Source organism: Maylandia zebra, linkage group LG1, assembly GCF_041146795.1.
Source record: "Maylandia zebra isolate NMK-2024a linkage group LG1, Mzebra_GT3a, whole genome shotgun sequence".
In the NCBI taxonomy this organism is placed as follows: Eukaryota; Metazoa; Chordata; class Actinopteri; order Cichliformes; family Cichlidae; genus Maylandia; species Maylandia zebra.
Window position 1 is genome coordinate 4,182,454 of NC_135167.1, and position 17,245 is coordinate 4,199,698.

Genomic DNA, 17,245 nt, shown 5'->3' on the forward strand with positions numbered 1-17,245 from the left:
TACAAAAAGAGCAACCAACTGGGGTTGATGAAAACTGGGCACAAAGGATAAATAAAGCATATATCTATTTAAATGCTAATTCTGTTAATATAACACTTAAGAGTGCCAATTTAGCTGGCAAAGGCTGACATATTTTGTTCGTTAAGTAGAGCCCCAGCAATCACCAAAGTCATTACAATTCATCCTCTGGAGACCCCGAATTCCTGTTAATTGGCCATGGCACTCAGAATAGCCAAGAGGTTAAAACCAGATTTGGTTGACTTTACAAGCTTTGGACATATTCAAAGAAATCCTTAGACATGATTTTACATCAATTGTGTTTCATTGTTGAAAGACATCTTCATGTCTTACAATCTGAGCATTTTCCCCCCAAATTTGCTAATGTCCTTAAATAAACCCTTGCTTTGCACTGGTAAAGGCAAACATACTAACAGCAGAAATGGCGTATGTATGTATGCAGATTCCTGATATCAGAAAGTGGGACTCTTTCAGACCGTGAAGTAAATCTTTCAAAAACATGTATACCAATGCGAAGGATGCATTAAGAGTGTAAGCACTAGTCCACTCTTCTGTCTCTCTTTCCACCCACACTGCTCCAACAGTGCTGCGTAGTGCACTCATGCTTAATGAATTGCGACAGAGGGCCAGATAAATGTGACCAGTTCAGTAAAGGCAGCGGGCAGACACAGAGAGAGGCTATAGCTCGCTCACCATGTTACACGTATAGGGATCACCGGAGGCGCCCCTTAGTCTCATCCCTGCTTTACTCTGCTTTGGGTTGGCATAAACATCTAATAGGGTCTAAAAGCCTCAGATGAGAGAAACACATGCTGGGTAAGTGGTTGAAAATGGGACATGGAAAAGGTTTTAGGACATTCTAAGAACAAAACATACAGTGAGCGTCTGTTCTAATCTATGAGATCTGTGTCCCTGTGCCATTATGGGTAATGGCAGGGTGTGCATGTGTGTGTCTGGTAGTGTTCACTGGCCTGTATGTAGATCTACACATCCTGAACATTCATACATGTAAACATCTGCACATGTTCAGGTTTGCTTATATTGCAGTTATGGATTTTACCATGCAAGTATATGTTTGTCAGATTGGATCTTATTTATTTTATATATTGTTGTACATATACACAAATTGTTTTATGTACGTGTGCATGTGTATTACTCAAAAAACTACAATAAGTTTGACACTCTCTGCATGTGTGTGTGTTTGCTGCCGTTAACAGGGCCAGCACATATCATAGCCTACTGGAGATGGAGAAGATGTTTCCTTGTGGGTCAGTAAGCATCCGTCACTTCACATGAAGGCAGCCAGGAGGGAGGAAGGATGAGGACGAAGCAAGGGGTGAGTGAGACACAGCAGACAAAGGACACAGTGGGGTGGGGAATGGAGGACAGAGGGAGAGAGGAAGCACTTCCTCCATTCAGCATCATGCAACAAAATCCAGGCTGGAGCCAGGAGAGATAAAAAAAAGTAGAAGCTTTAAAGAAGAGTCAGATGTGGAATAGCGAGGGAGAGAATAACAATATATTTGCCGGGGGGGACCAGGGAGAAGAATGAGGGCAAAAGTATGTGGGTTTGTTACATAAAGCTGGGATCACACACAGGTCAGCGAATCAGACCCAACACAATAGACAGAAGGCAAGCGGTTCAAGAGGAAAGAATAAATAACAGATATAAAACAAGACAACACTATGACACACTTACCTAAGAGGCTTCACTGAAAACAAACTCAGCTACTGAGTTTCCTTCTGTAGGAAATACTGTCTTCCAAAATGCCATAAAACTTGTGAGGGGAAAAGGGAAATGATAGAAGCATGTTTATTGGCTGCAGCATTTCCCCTCAGTTGTCAATAAATAGTTCCTCCCATCCAACAGAGCGGGTGTTTTAGTATTTATGGGTTTTAATAGGAAGAGCGTGATCATCATATTGACCGGCCTGCTCACATCCTAATGGGTGTCTTAAATCTCAGGGAAACACACTGTATTCTGGGGTGAGTTACAGGCAAATTAACATGAAGAGGGAGTCCGCCAAGGCTGCTCCTGCCGGAAGGGAGGAAAATAATCACTTGAATGATTGTCGGACATTTAGGATAGGTGGTGAGAGGGGGGAGCTGGCAACAAGAGGGGAGAAGAGGCAATAAACGATTTTCATCAGTAGCCGAGGGAGAATGAGATGGGCTGGAGAGGGTGGGCGGAATCCAATGTGCTCGCCTTCCATTATAAGAATCATAAAATACTTTTAATGACCAAATATTGGGCTCTTTGAAACTAGATATTGGATCATATTACAAGCATTATGGTTTCACACTTTGGCTCACACACTTTGGTGCAGACAAACTGTGTAATGTCATAGTGTGGATCTACTGTAAATCCATCACAGCTAAAGATGGGCTTATTAAAGGAATGTAATATGATAGTGACACAGAGGGACGGACACTGCAGCATGCTCAAAGCGAGTTGGATTTCTGCAGAAGAAAACGTATGTTACACCTATCCCAATCTTACAATCCATTGGCTATTGTCATATGTGTGAGCTTCTGGGCGATTAGGCCCATTTTTTAAGCCCATTTCCACTTTAGGTTTCCTGCTCTGTCTGCTGGTCACCATTTATGAATGCAGATAAATTTAAAGAGCTAAATAATTTTCAGACAACAGCTGACATCACATTGTGCTTCTTCTGTTTCCACATAGCCCATATGGCAACTTAAATGTCAGTGCTACCCTGACTAGAAATAGAACACAGTCCTGAAATCTTCCAGTAACAAAAGTCTTGCCTCTTGCCTATAATTTCATCATATTCATATGGAGAAATATGTTCACAGAGATTCCATGTATACTGACTTTTTTTTTTTTTACATCATTTATATGTTGGCCAACTGTCTAATTAGTTTACTGATGCAGAATGCATTTTTCGATTTTTTTGTATATGCGATCCAGGTAATTGCATTCCTTCTGGTAACACCTTACAAACGATCTGATTCTCCACATCCCCTCAAAGATTTGCAGAATGATGCTGAATATGACATTCTGAAGATCAGAACTAAACTTGAAATAATGACGTCAAACATAAACTAAAGATTTTCTGAAACAATTTAAAGCGTGGTTTTAGCATGGATATGAAGTCAAACACTGTCTTCCTGCTCCAGCTACACTCGCCAAATAGCATCCCCATCCTTAATGTCCCAAAGTCTCATTTATTCCAGCCACTAAACTGGTTTTACGCAAGCAAAAAAAGAATGCTAGACACTGAAAACACATTCCAAAGTAATGAATTACTAAATCCAGTAATTACATTACAGTTACAATACTGTCTTTGCGTTACAAAGGTTCTTATGCTATCTGCATGCTAGGTGGATAGAAAGGGGTGATCCGCATTAACTCGCTAACGGTGATTTGCCACGTTAATGCGGTTATGGCATTAACGTCATTTTAACGAGATTAACGCTGACAGCACTACTTAAAATATGTTTGTACTTGAGGAAATTAAAAGAATGCATCAGTAAAAGTTCTCTCAAAGGGAGAAGATGAGTAGCAGCTCTAAACCACTCGGGGAACTAAGGCCAGATGCTTGGGGTGGGTTGAGATGTGCCAGCATGTCACAGCATTTGAATAAAATTAAAGAAGAAAAAAAAAGAAAAAAAAGTATATGTAACCATGCATAAAAGGATATATAAAGGAGACAGAAGGAGACTAAAGTAAATCCACAGTGAAATTTTGTAGTAGGAATGTTCGGAATCTGGGTGTGCTTGGCTACACTAGGACTCCTGCACCAAATCAGTTCCATGCAGACCAAGGAGAAGTCTCTCTCAAGCCATACACCTCATACTTGTGGAAAGGGATTGATACTGCAGCAGGATAATGAGCCCAAATGCCCCAAATCGCTTTGCTTCACTACTTGAAGGCCAAAGAAAAGTAGAGAGTGCCGACCATTATGGACTTTTTTCCACATTCACCTGAACTCAACTCCACTTAACGTTTTCAGCGATGCCTGAAAACTGGGGAAGCCAAGGACTCCTGACATCAGAGAAGCTTCTGGAACATTGCAAAAGAATCCTAGCTTAACATGAACGTATTCAGTGAAATTTAATGCCTACCGAGTTGATGCTTTCAACCAGTAAAAGCCAAAAGGTGGACACACCAAACACCATCATCATACTGTGAAAATGCATGTGCATTTTCCAAAGATTTCCTTTTTTACCTATGATGCTAATATTAGTACAACTTGCAAATTGCAAAGAAACAAGCTTTGAGAAGGACTGAAATAAAAAGTAAAATCGATAGCATACTGTATTTCTAAATCACAAAAACAAAAAAAGCAAAGCAAAACATCTTCACATCCACGAAGGAGTCAGTGCATCTTTGTACTAGAGTAAAAATGTTGGTAGTGTAAGTTAGTTGTATCGCTCGGAGTATAAGTGCACACTTATAATAAAGAACATGATTTCTATCATTTTACTGGTTATTTTAGGAACGTGGAAGTATGGAATAATAACAGTGTGCAATACACATACACTTATTCGTCATTTGATTACTAATTTAAGTTACTGTGTTGTGATGTGTCGTGTCATGTTGTGTTGTGTCGTATGTAGTGCCGACGTGGGACAGTTTTCCAATTTCATTGTACTATTGTACTATGTATGACTGTGCAATGACAATAAAGAGTTATCTTAATCTCATCTTAATGTGTTTGATTTATTTTTGTAACTTTATCCTTTGATCGTATCATATTTATCAACTCTCCCCACCTTTAGCCTGAGCAGAAGCCCAATGTGCCATAAACTCAAATTCAGATAAAGATCCAAACCCTAGCCTTTTCTAGAAAAACATTTTGATACGTTTGAAATTAAATCTGAAATCTGAAAAGAAGCTAAAAACAAAAAAGAGAAGACTGAAAATGACAGCTATCGCTTCATCTCTTCAGCTGAAGGTCCTGAAACTGCTTGTGCTGGTTTACAGTGACAAGTATAAATGTGTGCTGTGCCGAGTAGGTCAGCGAGCAGCCTCTGATCAGAATGACCTTAAGAGAAGAGATGAAAATGAAGAAACTGATAACGGCTAAATTGATCAGTATATGCCAACTATAAATAATGTGTATATGAGACATTGGCATCTATTTTGCATGAAAACAGGTTAGCTTGAAGGGCACTTGGGAATGAAATTCAGCTAACACCCCTTTTTGTCAGTTTTAAGGAACATGATCCCGGTCTAGAGTCTTCCACTGTCCATGCACGTCTAGCACGTCTTCACCAAGTGTCATGAATTTGGCTCAATTAGTTTTTGCGAGGTGTCAACATTAACTTTTCCCATATAGCAAACCTCGCACGCTGTCAATTTGAGAAAGCCTGAAAGAAACTTGAATTAAAAAGTAAACTTTTGATGACAGGCAAAAATTAGGTCAGTGTGACAAAACCCGAGCAGAGCCAACAATCTAAATGGCAAAGAGTCATCTTCTGATAGGTGACGAAATCGAGTTATTGCTACAAATCTTTTCTTTGCTTGATAAAATGGCCGCTGCTATCAGCTGACAGTGAATGTCATTGCAGGTGAACAGAGGAAATTGCGCCTTGAAGTTGAGTAATTGAATTTGTAAAAGTCATCGTATTAGCCTGTGATGTGAAATGCAGATTCAAAGGGGGTTTCAATTTACAAAAAGGGTCGAACCGCAATGAAATTGCCACTATTACGGCTCCCGGACACACACAAAACACACACTGTGTCATTAACACAGCTTCCCATTTCATATTGCTCCTGGCATTACTGCACCTGCCTCGGAGGAAGTTGAGATGTGTGACTATAAACCTCAGATGGTATTTTGTTACTGAGGGACTGTGAAAATGGTCTTCACACTTTGGCTGGTAATTCTAATGTCTTTATGAGACGACCTGTCAGAATTTCAATATCTTTTACAAAGCTGCTAGCAGTAAGAGGAGCGCCAGTGAAGCATCCTCATCCACTGAACAGTAGCTGTGGTGAAGGACATTAAACCAAAACACACACTATAAAGCATATTTTCAAGACCCCTGGGGCCACACTTGACAAAATACAGAGCTTTTATATTTATATGGTGTATGTAAATAGAGCAGGGAAGAAACACTGCAAAGCAAGGTGAAAATAACTGTGGAAAGAGAACACTTTGTGGATGTTTCAGGGTTTGTGCTAAATGGGTGAAGAGCAAAATAATAACAGAGCCCCAAGCAGCCTGAGGTTCTAGGATTCTTCCCCTAAAATCTTAAGCAGCAAGATAAAAATAATTCATCATGCACCACCATGGAGCAGGTAAATGTATCTCAAACATGTAGTCTCCTTGAGCTTTAAAAAAACAAAAAAAGACAGGCAATGAAACCGTCACTCACATTCACTCGCACATTAAAACCTAGTGGCAATTTGGATTTTCCCACAAGCTGCATGTCTTTGGATGGTGAGAGGAAGCCGGAGTATCCGGAGGGAACCCACACAAACACGGGGAGCACATGCAAACTCCACAGAGAAAGACCCCGGCCTGATGTTGGAATTGAACTCAGGACCTTCTTGCTGTGCGGCAACAGTGCTAACCACCGTGCCACCGTGCTGAGAAAACTCATATGAAACACATATTTGAAGGGCGGGGTGTTTGCACAAGTTCTTAATTCTTCTCTGTACATAATCTACATGTAGAAGACAAAAAATATTCTGCTTTTCCTTATTTTCTGTTATGTGTCTGCTTTTAAACATAGATAGTTTGAAAGTTTCCAAGAGTAAGGCATCTCTGTGAGGTAAAAACTGTTAAACTTAAACTGCAAGCCAGATATCCTTAGACAGCTCTGTCAGTCAGCACAGAAGCCCCACCCACTTCCAGTTCCAACCTCCTCTTTTCTAGCTGCAGCCTATCAGAAGAAAGGGGAGGGGCAAGATGAATAAACCATTTTGCTCAGACAGAAGATGAACTGAGGGGCTGCAAGACGGCCCAGTGTAGGACAAATAAGGATTGCTTTTGAAGGATGAATCATGTAGCAGTTTTCAAAAATACAAATATGGAGTTGGAAACAAGCAGTTGTTAAAAGAATATTCAACATTAATGATCGAATGAAAACTACAAACAGTCCAGTTATCAAACCTTTTTGGTTGTCAATGACAAAGTTGCCCTCCTCATTTCCTGTGGTGATCTTATACGTGATCCCATCACCATCGGGGTCCTTTGCCAGCACCGTAGCAACCAATGTGTTGGGGCCTGCGTCCTCTGAGACAAACGTCCGATATCTGATAAAACACACAAAAACAAGAGCACAATAAGCACCTCAACTACACACATGGTGAAAATGAGATACATTCAACAGCTGCATTGTCAATTTTCAAATCTATTTCATCTAATCCATACAGGACCAGCAGTTCAATCCGCCACGTAGAACAAAACAGCTCATAAGGAAGCTCGTAAAAAATATTGACTCATATGAATTGTAACTGTGTCACACACGGTCTGTATTATCAACCAAATGCACCACCTTCTCTACATATCATAGATCTCTTATTGTATTTGCAATTTAGTTATGAAAATGATGAACCCTACTTGCCATAACTGCTGAGGAAACACTAAAAATCGCAGGTTTACTACATTGTTGTTTAAAGAATGGAGACAAAATTAGAGCAACAATTGGAAGAATGTGAAGTTAAGGAAAAAGTGCATTTTCCATTTTTTCCCCAAAACATTTTGTCTATATTCGACTGTATAATAAGCAAAAATGGCTCATTCCTCCTGCCTGGCATTACGTCATCATGTGTTGCCTACTGTCACCAAAGAGAGCTTCATCACATGTTTACAGCTACATCCATAAAGGGCCTGACTGTGTAAGTGGTTCTCAGTTTTAAGTCAGCAGTAATAACAGTGGAACATATCTGGAGCCACTCTCAAACACAGTGAATCAACAACATGTAACAGAGGTGTGTTAAAGGCTGAATGCAGCTTTGCACATTCCATGTCATACCAGATAGTTAATTGCTTCCTCCTTGAGCCCCAGGTGTTAATCAGTCCCTGAGCAGATGCAAATATGTAAGCCAGCAGATTCCTGAGCAGCAGCATACAGGGGAAGAGAAATAACTCAGAAATTCACTTTTAGATGCAATTCGCATAAAAAAAAGAATCGTATAGCAACTTACATATAGAAAGTAATCTTATGATTATTCCTACAATAAAACAAGACTGAGCAGGCATGAGTAGCTGTCAGCACAGTACTCACAAATTCTTCAACACTCCAGAGGACACTCGTGACTGAACACTAATCAAATTTCAAAGGTCTGCACGTCTGTCGCTCAAGGGAAATGGCAAAGAAGAGATTCTTGCAGAGGTGAAGGGTAAACATCACCTTAGACAGAAATGCTTTCACAGTTCTGCTTAAAGCTTTTAAACATTTAAGGGTGCATCCCTTGTAAGCAAGTGTGCATATCTAACCATGAGGTCAAAGACAAAGGCCTCATCTAACATATCAATTAATATCATACAGGGATGCGATTAAGGGAAAAACTCAAAAAAGGGTCTCTCTGTACTGTGCCTTTGCTGTGGCACTTCAGAATCTGGCCTAGACACATCCCATTTGCATGATTAATCCCTGAGATGTTGAAAACTCTCCTAGAGTCCATCTCTACTGCACATCTGTATAAGCTACCTCCCTGACCTGCATGTTAGGGCCAACACCTAAGCTATGAAGTCCAAAGAACTCTATTTACACGTCCGTGACAAACTGAGGCAAAACACAGATCAGTGCAATAGTATGAGACCATCTCTATAGCTCAGAGTGTTCTCAAGAACACTCTGGTCTCAATAATTGTGAAATGGAAAAAACACCAGGACTCTACAGAGATGGCCATCTGGCCAAACAGACCTTGCTGGAAGGATAACCGTCTCAGTAGCACTCCATCACTCGGGCCTTTGTGGTGAAGCAGCTAGACGGAAGCCACTCTGCGTTAAAGCCACTTGACAGACTGTGTGGAGTTTCCGAATGAATTTAAAGGACTCTGAACACAATAGAAATGATTCTCTGGTCTGATGAATCAAAAACTTTTTGGGCTTGGTGTCTGGCTGATAATGTCTTTACTGTGAAAAGTGGTATGACATCGTAGCGGTGCTTCTCTTGGACACAGTCACTGAGAAGGCAAAAAAAATCTGCTTTATAGTGCACGTGATGACTGCCCCAGACCGCTCATCCCCATAAAGGAGCAATCCTTTTAAGGAAACACTGATGCAAGTCAAGGCATTTAAATCAGTTTAAAGCGTATATTTACATGTGCATGTATAAGTTATTAATTTGATGTGATGTATATTTGCTATCAGGCTTCACATACCAAGCTCAGTGCAGCTTTTTGCTATGAAATTCTGCTTCAGTTTTTATCTTTGTAGCTTTGTGTAACACTGTGAACTTCAGCTTTGAACTCTTCTATGGCCTTGCTCATACATCTCTAAACCACTCATGTGCTTGAAAGCAAAACTTTTCTTTAAAGGTTGACCCTTTCAACTTGTTAAGATGAAACTGACCCTCTACATTCTTTAAACATATTTCAGCTGCCTTTATGTAAATAGCTGATCATTACATAATGCATGCCACCTTCTCTGGATGGTTAGTGCTACATAAAGAACTGCCTTGGCATCAAGACTAGAAACATCTGAATAAATAAAACTGCAAATATTTAATGGAAGACCTCATGATTACTATAAAAATTAACCATACTGGTGGTTAAATGACGACGATGAGTCTCAAGTAGGGCTGCTCGATTATGGCAAAAATGATAATCACGATTATTTTCACTGAAATTGAGATCACGATTATTTGACGATATTTATTTAACCCTTTAAGACCTACTATAGAACCAAGTCCGCCAGAGCTTATATTATTTTTTTTACATGTTGTAGTGCCGTTTGTGGGAGCATTTCAAGTTGCTATACATCAATACAACTGTTATAGCCCATATTTTAATAATATGTATGCATTAAGTCCATAGTAATTACATAAATTGCAAAAAAGTGCAATAAACTACAAAAAAAATTGAAAATCGCTTTTGTTTTGTTTACATATATTTCTACTTGGAGAAATTTAAGAGGCTTATCCCTCAAAACTTTAAATACAATAAAGTTGCAAAAAATAGTTTCCCACCACAGGAAATTTATTTTGAGTGTCTTCATAGTTTTATTTTGGAGATACAGCAATTTTTATATACTGCAGGAAAAACAAAAAACAATCCTATGATGCAAATTTGCAAAGAAAACAGCATGTGCATCATTTCACTGTGGGAAGTGTTACGAACAGCTGATAGGATCGGCAAAGCGTGTTTCTGGAATATTATGTTTTTGTTCCTGCAAGCGCTTTTTATGCAATTTTTGCAAAGCTATATGTGGAACGAAACCGTGACCGAGGACAAGCTGATGGCATCAGATGTAAGTACAACTCCTCCGGTTTCATATGCAAAACAAATTATTGCGCTAGCTTACACGGTTCAGGTTCTACAGGGATTTAAAAATAGTTACACAAAACGGAGCGTGCTGCTCTGACCGGCTTTAAAGGGTTAACAATGACTTTAAAAAAATAATATAAAATAGTGTGCAACACCACTGAAGTTTTTTTTTTAAACTCTCTTTTCAACCAACGGCAGTCACTCTCCTCTCCAAATAACTTCTGCTTAGCTTTCCGAGCTTCCCTCGGGTCCTCTTAATCAGCGGTCTCCACCCTTTTTTGCGCCACGGACGGTTTATGCCCGACAATATTTTCACAGACGGCCTTTAAGGTGTCGCGGATAAATGAGGGAGGGGCTAATAATCGGCTCAGTCATTTTTAATGATCGTTGAAAGCCCAGATCGTAATCGTGATTAAAATTCGATTAATTGAGCAGCCCTAGTCTCAAGCAAATTTTTAAAGATGAGTTACATTTTTCACAATGTGAGTTTACAGGCTTGGCAGCTTGCTGAACTCAGATTAAAACAATACAATAAAAATTAAAATGGGAGAAATATGCACTTTTCATTTAACTGACTAGAAATAATAGTGATAATTAAAAAAAATCATAATCTCAGCCTTTAATCTGTCTGAAAATCGCAGCCTGTAATGTGTGAAAAACCTGACAAAGTACTTGGTTGTTGAGTTTTACTGGTGTTCTGACATGCAGACAGTTTTATTTTAGTTGTTTGAGTATTTTCAGATATTAATTTGTGTGACTTCTGTCACAACCAAAATACCAACATGGTATTTGGAAATCCAGATGGTGTGATTTTCATACAGACACTTCTCTTTCTAGGAAAGGAAAGATGAGATGCAGTATTTGCAAACAGCTTCATCCGTGTTCATCCTGTTTGTCTACAACTTGCAAATACAGAGCACAGCAGCATTTCCAAGTTGCGTCTTAGAAGAGTAACGTTTAAACTGGATCTCCATTCATCCGGTTGTGTCAGCTGCAGAATCAGCTATCTACAGGTCTTCAGAGAATCTATGAAAGAAGAAGAGTGTTCCTAGCAAATTATTTCCTATTCAGCTAAACAGAAATATTCAGAAACAATATGGGCGTAGCCTTGTTTTGTTGCAGGTTAACACACACATGCTAAGGTGACTGGGTTATATGCCAGTCATATTAAAATACAACCATATTTTCATTTTCTAGAACTTCAAGATTACTAAAAAGCCACTCTGGCTTTACAAGATGCCATCTGTCCCACTTTCACGCAGCTGCTGTACACCTCAGGGAATTAGTCAAGGGTCTGTTTTAGCTCCAGTGTAGCATAGACTGTCTGGGCTGCAGATCCAGCTAGTGACAGGTTGCTGTGCAGCAGAAAGGTTAAATAGCATTATGATTTAGTAGTTTTATTGTTGCACTTGATTAATGTCGTCCAACCAGTTGCAGTTGCTAATTGTGCGGTGGCTCTGACAAAACAGTAGAGCTGCATGTGTGCAAAAGAGAGGCGAGAGGAGGGAGATGGGCACTGTGACATGCATCAAATGATATTTACTCATATGTAGCAATGGATGTTTAAAGTTACCTTAATTAGTGGGCATTAGTGGACAACAAGTAAAACAGTATAAAGTCACAATTTAAGTCTGACGCCATTTAAATTGATTTTTTACAAGTTGCCCAAAATGAGCAAAATGATTGCTTAATCAAACGTATTAGCTTGCATTAGCTAACTTACTGTAACAGCTAGAGCTTGTCTCTTAAAGAAGTCCATACACCTGGCCAACTTAAAGTTAGTGAGTGAACTGGTGGACCCTTGTTTTAGGAAGGTATGAAATAATAGCATCCCAGACTACCTGCAGCACAAAAAATGACATTACGTCACATTGTGAAGTCCTTTCATATATTATTTACTCACTCGGGATATTTGACATACACTTTTCCCCACAGGGCACCATCTCTGCCAGAAAGGAGCAGACTAAGGAGAAGTCCTTATCACCACAGACTGCTAACCAACAGCTACTGCCTCATCTGTGTGTGCACTTAAAGGCAAGACTCAAAGATCTGCTATTTCTGCTGTCATTCATCAATGACTCATTGCCTGCCCACATGAGTGTGCACATTCAAAATGCAGGTCTAGTAACTGTGACAGGCTGATTTAAAAATATATCCACCTGTCACTCTAGTGGTGGACTATTTATTTTTCACTGAAAACAAGGTACTTTTATTTGGAGATGAACACTGATCATATTCTGTCAGTGCAGTCTTTCTGCCTCTGTTGGACTAGTTCTGCCTGGGGAGATGTCTGATGTGCCACTCATTTGCTCGTTTGTAAAGTGTTGTTGCAGCTTCTGAGTAATTTCAGCTCATACTCTACAAGCCGTGCACTTCCCTACAGATCAATACTCAAGTCAGGTAAGGGGAGATGCTGTGCTTTGTTTCTTTATTATGCAGTCTCTAAGAGCACATAGGCCACATTGATCAACTGGCTTCCACTTGTGGTCTAAGGAAGCTATTTGAAAGATCATTAGATAATTGCTTGTATTTATCTCACCTGAAAGCCGGAAAGAACTGAGGCCTACTTGTGCAATTCTGTCTGCAATTGGATGTCAAAATTACAGCTGATGTCTGTGCAGCTGAATTTATGCATGACTCCTTCACAGAGTCTAGTAAACCTCTTTTGTCCTGACTCCCTACATGAACTCGACTTCTGCATTTCAGATACAGACAGAGTAACCATTATGGATTCAAATGTAGGCAGCTTACAATCAGGTTTATGATTACAACAAGGCCGAAATGGTTACATTAGCTGATGTCGGTGTGTATTTGACAGCACAGCACATCAGCTTTTTGAAACTTCAACCATCTGTGGCTACATTTCCATAGAGCCAACCTTCCAATTGCAATCAGTTTAAAAGCACTAACAAAACAAGAATACTCTATAAATACATCTAAATTAGAATAAAGTAGACCAAATGATTTTGGAGGAATTAAATAATCATTTGGATTAGAAGAAAAACAATGTAAACAACTGTGCAAATCTTCAATTCGGCAACATTTCTTTTCATGCTAAGAAGTTAGTATTAGTACAGACAAACAGGAGTACATTTCTTGCCTTAAAAAAAAGCACTGAACTATTCCTTTGTGGAGAGTGTTTAAAGGAAAACCAAAGGATTTTATTGTTTCTAGTGCAAAACTGAATATGTTTATAGGGTTCAACCTTTATTGAGAAGAGATTAAGTGACTTTTAAACTTTGTCAATTATCATCTTGCAAATGGAACTTGAGAAAGTAATCTCAGGAGTAAGTTTATTCAGTAGTTATTTCTTAGCTTTTGATGATTATTTTACATATATTGAAAACTTGTACAGAGGTTTTTGATGAGACAGTGATCATCACTAAACAATGCATATCCCTTTCCTCCTGGACAGGATTAAAGAATGACCTATATGTACATTGCGAGCCATTAAAGTTAATATATTGAGCTAAGAATGATGTAAAGTTCATAAATACATATAGAAGTAATATTCCACTGTTATGGCAATTTCTGAGTTTTCTTTTCAGGACAAATTCTAAGCTGATCTTTGGTGACACTTAAATCAGTCTAACCCTAAACGCTTTCAAGCAGATGCTCGTCCACTGCATGAACAACTGCCTCTGTGAGTGTTGTAAAAAATATAGGGCAGAGAAAGGAGAGGCCAGATCACTGCGAGGGAATCCAAAGAGAAGCAGTTATACTACAATAAGATGCATTTTGCAATCATGCTGGGGCTCTACCACAACTCTAATTTGGCCCAATCGATGTTTCAATTAAATGAAAAAGGCCTCACACACACACACCGACACACTAATTACTTTTTAAACTTTTTGTTTTACAATGTGGTTTGTTTTTATTGTGTTGATCTGGGGAGAATAGTTGGCGTCCCTTAGGCTGATGCCTGATGTCACTTGTGTAAATTAATTACAGAATTTAATTATAAAATTTTATTTTAGTTTATCCAGATAAATCGTAGATGAAGAAAGGAAGGGGGACATGGGGATAATGGAGAGTTTGTGTGTGTGTGTGTGCGCGCGCTGATCCCTCCAACTGCTGCTTACTGTGTGTTTATTTAGCCCACTGTATAAATTCCCATTCATCTGTACGTAATTATATTAATAACCACTCTGTCATACTGCTGTATAGAAATGCAAAGATGAGCAGAGCTGATACCTGAGTTCTGACAGCAACAAAAAAAGCTGATTTCCAGTCAGAACCTCAGAGGAAAGCAGTGTTGAATGCATGGCTGATGGTCTGTTGCAATCCTACTGGGTTTGTAATAACATGATGTAAGCAGGATCTCCAACTGCTGACACAAAGATTCTGTTTTTTAATAAATATAAAAGTGGTGGATTAGAAATGGGAATATGTTGTATTAATATTCCTCACATTTGCTGTGTTGTGGTCCAGTGTTTGAAAGCACACTTAGCTCCATTCTTACTACATTTTAGAGTCAGGGGGAAAAACAGTGATGAAAGGCAACTGTGAAAATGTAATGCATAGGTATAATTACAGGGGGACTTTTACTTTTAAAAAAGATACCTGATATCGAAGCCTACTTACACTGGTGACTGACAATGATCTGAAACCTGTTTAAGTGATTTCCTGGTACCCCACATGCTTTAGGGGCATATTCAGATCTCTCAGCTTGATAAGCTGATTTTGAATCTGAAAGTAGAAATGTTTATACCCATTCAGTTAGATATATCTTGCTAGTAATGGGATAGAAACTACATTTGCTTTATGAACTGCCTTAATTATTCATGGCATAGAGTCAGTGAGGTATTGAAAACATTCATCAGAGATTTTGGTAGCGTCACATAGTTAATGTAGAATTGCTGGCTACACATCCACGATGTGAATCTCCTGTTCCAACACATCCTAAAAGGTGCTCTATTGGATTGAGATCTGGTGACTGTGGAGGCCATTTGAACACAATGAGATCTGAGACATGGTATGTTACCCTGCTTCAAGGAGACATTTACATTTTCTTCATAAACAGGAGGTAGACATGGCCAGCAACTTTTTTGACTTTTCTTGCCTTGATGCCAGGTCTCTCTTGGAAATGAGGTTTTTAATCTCAATAGGATTTTTACCTGGATAAATAAAGGAATAAAACATTACTCTTTTGGGCTCTTAACATATTAAGAGCCCAAAAGTGTCACCACTGGGTAATGGATCCATGATGTCAATCAATCAATCAAAGCTTTATTCGTCACATGCAGGTTGCCCTGAAGTGAAATGGGACCCCCCCGACCTTACACATATAGCACAAACATTACACGGGGATACAGGTCATCTTGTTTACATAAAATTCTGACCCTACCATCTAAATCAAGACTCATCAGTTCATCATTATTCTCTGACCTCTGGCATCAACAGCGAATTTTCACCTAAGGAACTGCCGCTCACCAGATGCTTTCTGTTTTTCATTCTCTCTAATCCCAAGAAATGACTGTGTGGGAAAATCCCAGCAGATCAGCAGTTTCTGAAATAATCAGACTAGCCTGTTTTTGGCACCACTTAAATCACCTTTCTTCTCCATTCTGATGCTCAGTTTGAACTTCCTTAATAAAGTGGTTGATGAGCGTATATTTGTTCTATTGCAAATGGTCCCTTTCTGAGTGCTTTCCTCGGCATGTTTTATTCAATTCAATTTTATTTATACATTTTATTGTCTTTTCATTATTTTGAAATGAGCATGACTAAGTAACAAAAAGATGAGGGAAAGAATAACATTACTACATATAGGATTTAATCATGAATTGCTGTTATTTTAAATACAGAATTCCCGCTGGATGCTTAAACAGCAAAAACAATGTGTCTTCATGTTGACCTTCACAGTAACACTTTATTTCATACAACCTACAGTGAATGTCTGCTTTAAATTCAACATGACCTCAACTCCACGGAAGCACTGTTCTTGCTCTGTGGAGACTCTATCATCATTTCTACTAATTCAATAGGGGAAATCAAAAGGCAGAATGAGAAATAAGTTTGTATAAGAGAAATCTAATTTGGAGGGAGAAATCTCCCAGAACAATAACAGGTGACGCTTGAGCAGAAGCACCAGAGAGACACATCAATATATCATAACAAGAAAAAAACAGCAAGTGCATTTTAAAAAGGAGATAAATTAGCAGTATATCAGTTACTTCACTCATTACAGCAACTTTATATTAAGGGGAAATTACAACACTTTTTTCTGCTCTCCGTGTTATTGACTTTTTCTTAGATGTTTATCTCATCATTCAATAAAATTAACACGGTGAAAAAAAAACTTTGCATACATCTCACACCCTTTCTGTCACTCTCAGTTCTGTCTAATTATCTCTTTTGGTAATATAAAATGGTAGCAGCTTGCTCGCTTTTCATTCTTTGCTGAATGACTGTCTACTGTGTATGCGCATTGACTCATCACTTGGAACTTATGTGGAGGAGTTTTTAATCATGAGGGAAGTCTATGGGGAGTCTCTTTAGCACTTGGGACTCTATTAAGCAAATTTGCGTGTGGACATTGTGAGGACCGTCCACATGATCTCCTATTAGGGCTGTGCGATATGACCAAAATCTCATATCCCGATATAAGAATTCTATCGTCCGATAACGATATAAATCACAAAAATGTAACATTTTCTGTAAATTCTGTGAACCTCGGGCAGCTCGACTTGCGGGAAGTGTTTTCAGCTGCGCGTCATGTAGCTGGAGTCGAGCGTTTTAACCGATGCATGAAACGATACATTTTTAGACATAAGTTGTAACAGCCGCCGTTTTCTTTGTGAGCATTTATTACAC

At 39.0% G+C, this 17,245-nt stretch overlaps 1 protein-coding gene across 1 annotated transcript in view; it reads right to left on the reverse strand.

Moving 5' to 3' along the window:
* The window catches only part of LOC101467318 (neural-cadherin), a 344,359-nt gene that overhangs the window by 206,954 nt on the left and 120,160 nt on the right, over nucleotides 1-17,245 (reverse strand). The window contains exon 7 of the mRNA XM_076888121.1: nucleotides 7,107-7,249. Within this exon, the coding sequence (XP_076744236.1) occupies nucleotides 7,107-7,249 (143 nt within the window). The remainder of the gene's footprint in view (nucleotides 1-7,106; nucleotides 7,250-17,245) is intronic.